Raw genomic sequence first — 10007 nt, forward strand, 5'->3', positions numbered from 1 at the left:
TATAAAAATAATCCCAAAAATTAAGGTGATGTAGCTCATTTGTTAAAATTATAACATCTTTGTTAAAGATTTGGAAATGTGCTGGCTGGCAATATGGCACTTTTGATAAAGTATTTGCCCAGTAACCAACCATAAGAACCTGAATCCATAGTCCAGCACCCAAATAAAAGTCCATATAGTGGCAGCAGGCTTATGTCAGGCTGGTCCTGGGAGTGATAGAGATGAGCAGATCTCCAGATCTCATTGGCCATCCCAGTTTTGCTGAACCAATGAGCTTTAGCTTCGATGAGAGACCCTGTCTTAAAACATAAGATGAAGAGTAATCAAGGATACTTGAGTTGACCTCTTACCTCCACACACATGCATACATACACTCACATATACACACACCTGCACCCAAATATGCACATACCTGCTTCCTATCTACCTGCACACATACATATTTTGTAAATATTTTAAAATCAAATATTTGAATTTTGGGTGTTATGAAAGAGATCATGGAGCCTGTTTTACTAGCTATAGTAGCCAAGGCAGGACCAAGTGTGCATTGTCATCAATTTCCTTACTGTATGATCTCATTTGATGATTACAGGTAGGCATCTTTGAGAAATATATACAATAGCCCAAACTCTTTTTTCATAGTGTAGGTATGGTTAGTATAGATGACAAAATTTGCCCAAACTTTCAGTCACCAGGCAATCAAGGATTTCTTGGCTAGTTAACATCTTAATCCAGCACCAATAGTTTACTTTTTCTACTAGATCGAATCCTTCTAAATGTTTTGTCAATGATATTTTTTTTTGCCCTAAATAACTTGCTCATTTAGAACCTTAATGTCATAGAATACCAACATCAAATGGAGTATCAGAATCATGCTAGCCCTTAGATTCACTATAAGACAAAATTATGGGAACTATATATAGCCTTTCAGAACCACAAAACAAGACTCTGAACCACAGGGCCAACATCTTCCTTTCTATTTTGTTATCAAAGTTGTTTCAGGTTCAATACAAAACATTGTTTTTTCCCAAAGCAAAATGTTTGTACAACACACTTCAAAGCTACAAGTATAAAAGTAATATGAATTGATATTATCCATCTACAACTAGATAAAATTAAAATATATTCAGATACTTTTAGTAAACAGGGATCTTTTGGCTAACAAGTCTATCTGCTAAGCAACTGGCCGAAAATCTCATCACCTCACCATGTATCAGTTAATATGTGAAATATGACGATCATCCTCCCTCTAAAATTGGGATTGATCTGAAGATTAAACATACTTGTCACTCAAAAAGTGCTAATATTGTTCCCTTTTCAAGGTTAAGAGGAAATAGAACCACCCAGCAATATAAACCAGGATCATAAACTCCAGAAACCATTGATAACACTTTCATTCTTGCTTGATTTTAGAAACACAAAAGCATGTTCTTTGTTTTCTCTAACAGCTATCAAATTTCAAGGGAAATAAATCATAAATATATAGATGCATACATAGGTGTGGTAGAGAGATGATATATAGGTAAGTAGATAGGAGACAGATGTATAGAAAGATAAATGATGGATAACTGTAGCTAGGTCAACGGAATAACAGTTTGGTTGGAAGACATAGCTACTACATTCCTCACAGTTTACATATGTTCCCAATGAGTGCAAAGAATATATTACAAACACCCAACTGTGACTGCAACAACAGCAGAATTCCTTGAATAATTGCCGATATCTAAAGAAACAAAAACAAATCTACTTTTTAATCTTTTAGGTTTGTATAAAGATAAAATTTTACGAATTTCATGCTACCTTCACATTAATTTTTAAAGGCATAAAAGAATTTGGAATAAGCTGGAAAATATGTATTAAATAAAATTTTCCCTTAGGCTCAATAGTTCTGAATATATTAACACACAAATAAAGCAAATATTTATAAATTATTTCTTTACCTCTATTTAGCTTCTGTTTGACAAGTAAATATTACTGGGTTCGGTGTCTCCATGGTTTTGCTTGGCTTTGCTCTCTGCTATTTTGAGATTGCTTTGTAAAGTCTGCGTCTGTTTATTTATCTATGAAATGAAAGTATTGCCTTTATTTTAAAGGTTAGGAGTAAGCAGAATTAGATGGAGAATTACCTAGGTTATCATCTTCAAGCACTCCAAATGTTCCCATGGTTTCTGAGTCCTTTCTGCCCAGCAAAAGAGACAGTTACTGAAGGGACCTTATATTTTATCATGAGGCTCTGTCCTCACTATGAGGTCTAGAACAATAAACAGAAGTTATAGATGCAAATATAAATTCTGCTACCACATTGGTGACATCAACTGTTTTTATCTACCCAGAATATAAGCCCCAGGTAATAGTAATTTCAAGTGAAGATGGATTTGGATTCTTTGTTCTCAGAATGGATTCCTGGTAGCGTTAAATCTAAGAAATACCTAAGAATGCTAGTAATAATGATTAGCTCTAGGCAGTCACAACACAGGGATTCGGTGTGACTTTGGGCAAAGTCTCCACTTCTGCATGATTTTCTGTTTTGTCAGTAGAAAATTAGAACAAAAATGGAATTTAATGTGTTTAATATTAGTGGATGATGAAATAAACCATGAGTGAGTCCTGTCGCATATGAAATCCTGGAAGAATAATTCTGCATTTCTGTTATCAGCACCACAGTCTCAGGATTCTAGCACTCAGGAACTGCTTGATTATAGTTTCTAAAACCATGTGTGTCCACAAATCAGCACATTAGCTGGGTCATTTCTTTTCTTTTTTAAACTGAAATTGCTACAACCAATGGGTCTCTACTCACTCTCATTTCCCTTTCCCTGTATGACAAAAGCTGCAATGCTAAGATCTGGACCAAATGAATAGAAATTCAAAGTAAATCATAGTTAACCTATCCCAGTAGCCTGGGTACCAAGGCCACGAGCGTTTCCTTTCTTCTGTTGCCAGAGGGATGGATAGCAAGGCCATGGTTTCTCCACTTCTGTTTATTTACATTTGCATGTAATAAGTACAATTGGTAAATTTCTCTGCTTTGTCTTCATTGCATGCTAGCATGAGAGTGAACATACACTGCTGTTATTTGCATGCAGTTTTTGAATATCTCTTTGCAGCTTTCCAGAACTTTCTGTGAGATTTTATGTACTGAAAAAAATGCACACACAAATACTCACAAATACAGAAAAGGCCATGTCATACCCAATAAACAATCAGAGAACTAAAACGCATTCCTGGCAAGGTTCCTACCTTGGAGATTATCTTTTTTATATTATTTTTTATTTCTTCATATTCCGATCACAAAAGAACAGTGCCATTGTAGACATTCTCCAAATGCTTGAATTCTCCAGCTTATTAGTACTGCTTTTATATTTCAGCATTTCAAAAATTCTTTGCTTTTTCTCAGTAGGAACATGGTGGTCTGGAGGTGTACCTTAAGAGCAAATCATTTGGACTTACTTAGAATGCCCAAGATCCTGGATTCAATTCCCCAATGACCAAATTAAAAAACAAAACAAAACAAATAAATCAAAACATAAAGGAAATATTTGGATTCTGATAATTTAATAACTATTACATGAAAAATATATATTTATAATTAGCTTGATAATGCAAACCAAAACCGTCTTCTGTTTAGATCTTCATAGTAGAAACACACATTACTTAAATCTTAAAAGAATGCACTAATCTATGATATATATGGAAAATATTTTGCCTGTTCTATTTTAGGAACAAATAAAAATTGAATCTTCAAAGTAAAGTCCCATATATAAATCTTATGAAGTGTCTTTCTCCCTTGCAAATTTTTCCATTAAACTTCCACTCTGATGTACAACCCTAAAATATAAATCTAATGTTGTATGCATTTTGGTGGCTCACCATGTATAATTCAAGAGTTTTTATAATACAGTCGGACTTTCAATTTAACCTGCCAAATATGTCTTGCTTCAGTCACTAACACTGATTGTGTTTTAGATGGCCAGAGCTGATTCTAAAATATCAAGCATTTCCATGCTTCCTTTGAAATAAGTACCTTTGTTTATAATGGGAAAATTTTGTCTGTGTTTTAGAACATCTGTTATCCACACTACGAATTACAACATTACCAGTAACTACTTGTTTCTGTATGCGCATATTACAATGCAATTATGTATAAACTCACTATCTACTTGTTGTTCTGGAAAACTCATCTGGAGGTTTGAATTTAATATACCCAACAAAAACTGATGTAAGCATGTTTATAGGTTTTCTAAAGATTCTGTTTTCTATTATCTTAAGGGTAAAAAACAAGAAGCATATTTATGGTGAGAAACTGAAGAGAGAATCTTCAGAGAATATCAGAAAAAAATTCCTAGCATTTATTTTTAAAACTGTCTTGTCACAACCTAACTTTCTTTCCTAAAATCATTGTTTTTTGTGAAATTTTAGTCTGCTTATTTATTAAATTAAATATTTGTTAGGTAGTCTACTAGTTAGCAATTCTTCTCCACTATAACAAACCTGTGAATGACCTCAAAGCAAGTAAATGTGTTTTAACCTCACCATTTTCTTATTTGCTTGTGTTTAAAAATCAACATTATTTCCAGTCCAGGGATTCCTTATAGGATGGCTTTCCAAATATTTAACTAAATAAATAATGGTAGTTTAATTAAACTATTTGGTAACGTGGACACTGCTCAATGAAATAAACTAATAGCTTAAAGCTGAGAAAGAAATGAAATTGCTGCCATGTGGTCCTTTTGCTGGCAGTATTTTCATTTCTAGGTATGTACCAAAATTCCAGCCTCGAAAACCCTTTCAATCATCATGTCGTTACATAGATCTACTGTTCTCACTGCTTCCTTATTTTTAGATTAACTACAACAATAACAACAAAAACCCAAATTCATCCTTAGGAAAACAATCAGTTTCTCTATCATCTGGGCTTTCACAAGATTGTGCAGAAACTTTTGTAACTATTATTATTTTTCAGTCTAGTAGTTTCCAACTTGCAAAGTATGAAGTTTTTCTGAGGCAGGAAAGCCAATTGTATATTCCTAATACTTCCATGTAAAGAATAAGCAATATGTTGCCCTAATCAGTCATGAACACTTAGCCACACTTACTAATACAGATATATTTTTTTATTGCAGGTACTGGTCCTATATGGCTGAATGAGGTGATGTGTTTTGGGAGAGAGTCATCTATTGAAGACTGTAAAATTAGGCAATGGGGAGTGTTAGTCTGTTCACATGCAGAAGATGCTGGAGTTACGTGTACTTCATAATACATCATCTTTTCACTAACTTTTATGAAATTGCTGTTGTAAAATTATTTTAGTCACCTTGCTCCACTAAAGTCATTTCAATGAATAGTAAATGAATTTACAATATAGATAAGAAAGAATTATTTTAAGTGACTGAAAAAGGTATTTAAACACATCAAACTCAATCTATGTCTATACACGTAGTATTCTAACTTCCTGTAACAGTTAATTTTGATTGTCATCTTGACAGAATTTACACATACCTATGGTGACAAGAATATGACTATTTCTAAGAGGATACTTAACAGAGGTAGAAATGTTGGTAGGAATATTTCATGTGCATGGGATGTAGACTGAAGGAAAAAAGAAAGCGATAGAGTATCATTTTTCATCTCTCTCTGCTTCCTAACTATGAACAAAATGTCATTCACTGACTATATCATTGTCTGAAGTCGTGACTCAAAATAAGTCCATCTTCCTCAAGTTTCATTTATAACAATATGAAAAAAATTGGATAGAGAAAATTTATACTAGAAGTGGGGTTGTAGCTGTCATAAACCTGCTTGTAGCTTGTAAAATTGTTAAATCAATTTACTGGAGGAGTGGAGGAAAGTTGGGAGCCATAAGCAACAGATGTTTTAGAATGTTATTAACAGAGCCTAACGGACAATTCTGGTAGGAAATTGGAAATTCATAATGGATAGGAAAATGCAACACTGAAAGTCAGTTTCCAGTGGTCTCAAAAGGAAATAAGGATTCTAAAAAGAACTGGAAAGGTCCACTTGTGGTAAATTCTGGCAACTACTATGACTTCATTCTATTTGTATTTTGAAACTTGCAATAAGACTAAATAAAAACCAATAGACTAATATCTTTAGTGGTTAAACTCTATGTTATAATAGGTTTGGGCTATAAGATTATTGCACATTGCTGTTCTCATTCAAATCTGCATTAAAAAGGAGCAACACATGGAGTAGCTAAAATATGCAATTTTAGCAAAACATCAGCAGGCACTGGTCTAAAGTTGCTGACAAAGAAGTAAAAGAGAAAGGAACTGTGATTGTTAAAACGATTAGAAAAATTAACAAGAAACTTCACATTTTTCAGTAGAAAAAAATTAAGGTGACTTGAGGGCAAAATCATTGAAAGCCTCCAACTTACCAAAAAGCAAATTTATTTGAAAGGACAGAAATTGAACTCAAAATTCTGCTCAAGGTATTCTGTGCTAGAAAACAATCGCCTAGAGAAGTTTGCCAGCAATGTACATGAAGATCTTTATAGGTGTACTAGAAAGGGGTCAGCCTGTATCTCAAGATAGTAGCAGAACTTAAAAACCTCATCCATATGATATAAAATAAAAAAGCAAGGGATTCATGTAGATTTGCACCAAGATGCCAGAAGACAGTGCGGCCAGGAAATACATGTTAGAGTTAGATTTCCTGTTAAAAAAAAATAAATCCCTTAGAGGACATTGTTTGAAACTGTGAGGGTAAAGCATAAGTTGAAGTGGGGATGCCAGGGCTGAGAGATATCTACTGAGAAAAGCCTACAGTACAGAGTGGAACTTTTCCAAGAGTAAGTTTAAGTTTCCTGAGAAAGCAGAAATAGAGGTTATATAGGTTACCCAGTACTGTAGGAACCCAGGTGATTTCATCAGGGGCCAATGTGCCTAACATGGAATTACATGAATTGATATTTACCATAATAGATTTCAGTATTTCTTTGACTATTCCTTCTTTACTATGCTCCAATTAATCTCCTTTGGTTTGGAATATTTATTCTGTGAGATTATATACTGGAAGTTGTAATTTGAACTTTTTAAAAATTAGGATTTTACAGGTAAGAAATTACCTGATTCTCAGAAAGGATTCTGAACTTCTATTATAACAATTTTAAAACTCTTACATCTTTGGGGTCTCTAAAAATAAACTAAATGTATTTTGCATTATAAGATGACATGTGTTCAACTATGTTCATAGCAGCATTGTTTGTCATAGCTGGAACATGGAAACAACCAAAATGTCCCTCTATCAAAGAATAGATAAGGAAAATGTTGTACATTTACATAATGGAGTACTACACAGCAGAAAAAATAATGACATCTTGAGATTTCCAGGCATATGGATAGATCTAGAAAACATCATACTGAGTGAGTTAACTCAGACCCAGAAAGACAAACATCATATGTATTCACTCATAAGTGGCTTTTAGACATAAAGCAAAGAAAAACAGCCTACAATTCACAATCCCAGAGAACCTAGATAATAATGAAGACCCTAAGATCTAATCTACATTGGAAGTAGCAAAACACAAGATCTCCTGAATAAATTGGGAGCATGGGGACCATGAGGGAGGGTAGAAAGAGAGAGGAGAAGGCAGGGGGAAACACAGAAAAATAAAAAAATTAAGAAATTAATAAAAATGATTTAATATTAAAACACATTAATGTATGAAGATGGACACTAAAAAGTAATACCACACTAGCTCAGAATTGAGTATAATAAAGAGTTAATTTTTTAGGGATAGAATCACAGATCACAATCATCTGTATGAATGGGGAATAGGAACTGAATTCAGTAGTCATAAGTGAGAGGGAACATGTGCTTACATCAGCATTTATAATATAAGAGGCCACGCCCAAGAGGTAACTTAAAGGCTACTGGTTGTAGAATTTCCTAAAGCACCTCCCCCTTTTGTTTAAATAAGAGAATTCTAAGCCTAATACAAAATTATATATAATAAGAACAAATATCAGGTATAAAAATTAGAATTACAACCAGCATAAACAATATCAAGCAAGAAACATGATAAATGTTTCAATAATTATCCTATCCTAAGGAATTTAAGTCTTGTATTATAATAACTTGGTCAAGTTATGAGAAGAAAGTAACTGTAACTATCTAGTCTTCAATCCCATCAAGGTTCCAAGAAGAGAAATAATATTACTTGAGTAAGCAGGAAGTGCAATCAAGCAACTTGTGTAACAAATGACAGAGACAACTGGCTACCTGAGCAATCTCCTAAAGTCTAATTTGCAATGTTGGAGCAACCAACTTTGACTAAGGTCTACAGCAACTGACAGGCCATTTTCAGAGGCAGGAAAAATTTCAAAACTGTCGTACCCTGTCTTGGTAAGATTTGACAGTCTTTTTTCTTGTATCCTGTTTGTCCTGTCCAGAAATCATCCATTTTGTCATGGTCGATGCCTGGTGATTTCCTTGTCCAAAGGCCAGTTTTGCCAAGAAGAAAGCAAGCTCCAAGTGGAGTGCCTTCAGTACTCACCATTTTCTTGGAAATAAATTGGTGCTGCCAGAAACAATCATGTCTTAGTTCAACAGAGTCCTAAGTTATTTAAATGCCATATTCTACAGCTCTTTCAAGAGGTTGAAGATTACATATCTATGTAGAATATAATCTCTATATATCTAAAGAACATGATTAGTCTAACTATAAGTATGACAAACATAGATGATTATTGACCTATAATTCTTAATACCTATATAAATTAAAGACTAAGACTTCATATTAGAGTGTTAAAAAATCTTTAAACAACTATGTAACAAATGAGGACAATGTCCTCAAAATGTATAAGTATCTTAATCAGAGGTATAAATGTATATTGCAATATGATAAATATATCCTAACATTGTATCAATATACAAAAATGTTTTAAACAGAGGTAGAAGCGTGCATACAATATGACAAAATAACTTTGTCTAGGTATACTAATATTGTAGGTGAAAATAGGAACATATTCAATATAATTTAAGTTTGTATATTAATATACAATAATCTATGCCAATAAAAATGCCTATAAATAATAGCTCACAAGTATTCACTCTATTACTCACTATTATTATTAGTATGAGTAAGCTCACACTAACCTATTATCCCATCTAAATTCCCCTTTTTTTTCAAAGAGATCCCTGAGCCTACATAATTTCCTCCCAAACCCCCAATCCTATACCAATTATAATATCTATATCCAAATGTTCCTGCCATTTTGTCTTCCCTCTAGTAATGGCCTATATATCAAAGCATGTACCCAAATAAATCTATCATTCAGTAAGTTGATTTAAACAGTGTCTTGCACAACAATGAGAATAATAAGGAATACATTTTCTCTAAGACTTTAAGTGGAATTTTAAAAAATAATAATATATCCAATTGAGTTTTTTGAAATTTGAAGTCTCTATAAATGAGAAGAATAAAGAAAAAAATCAGAAGAAAGATGTCCTCGCACATTGGGAATATTGGAATGATTGTTCTGGATTTTGAAACTTAGGTACAAAACTTAGGAGATTAGAGACTTATAGAAACTTAGGTACAAAACTTAGGAGAATAGAGGATTATAATTATGTATGGGGTTGGGTTCTCTTCAAGTCACCTTTTAAAGTAGGATGAATTCGATGCTAAACTTTGCTTTATGAAGGTAATACAATGCTGAAATTGAATCATTTATTCTCAGATTTCAAGCAAGTTATATAAAACAAAACCAATTCTTTGCAGTTTCTTTTTCAATAAAAAGTCAGATACCAAAAATACAAGGTATATTACTGTATTTATTTTTAAACTGTAGACATAAATGTGACTCTTAGAGTTCAACTGGGTTCCCTGAGTTAAAAACTATAAGAACTACATACTGGAATAGTTTTAGGGAATAAAGCAAGAGACTGAAATGCAGTGTTAGCTATCCATCAAGAACCTCCCCAGGGCCATTCAGTTTATCTAGCCTTCATGGAAAATATTTCCTTTGTTAATTACAAAATAT

General features: G+C 33.2%; 1 protein-coding gene across 1 annotated transcript in view; it reads left to right on the plus strand.

Moving 5' to 3' along the window:
* Positions 1-5945, plus strand: part of Msr1 (macrophage scavenger receptor 1) — a 63469-nt gene extending 57524 nt beyond the window's left edge. The window contains exon 10 of the mRNA XM_057752911.1: positions 5124-5945. Within this exon, the coding sequence (XP_057608894.1) occupies positions 5124-5257 (134 nt within the window). The 3' untranslated portion in view covers positions 5258-5945. The remainder of the gene's footprint in view (positions 1-5123) is intronic.
* Positions 5946-10007: the final 4062 nt, after the last annotated feature.

The sequence above is a fragment of the Chionomys nivalis genome, chromosome 20 (assembly GCF_950005125.1).
Source record: "Chionomys nivalis chromosome 20, mChiNiv1.1, whole genome shotgun sequence".
In the NCBI taxonomy this organism is placed as follows: Eukaryota; Metazoa; Chordata; class Mammalia; order Rodentia; family Cricetidae; genus Chionomys; species Chionomys nivalis.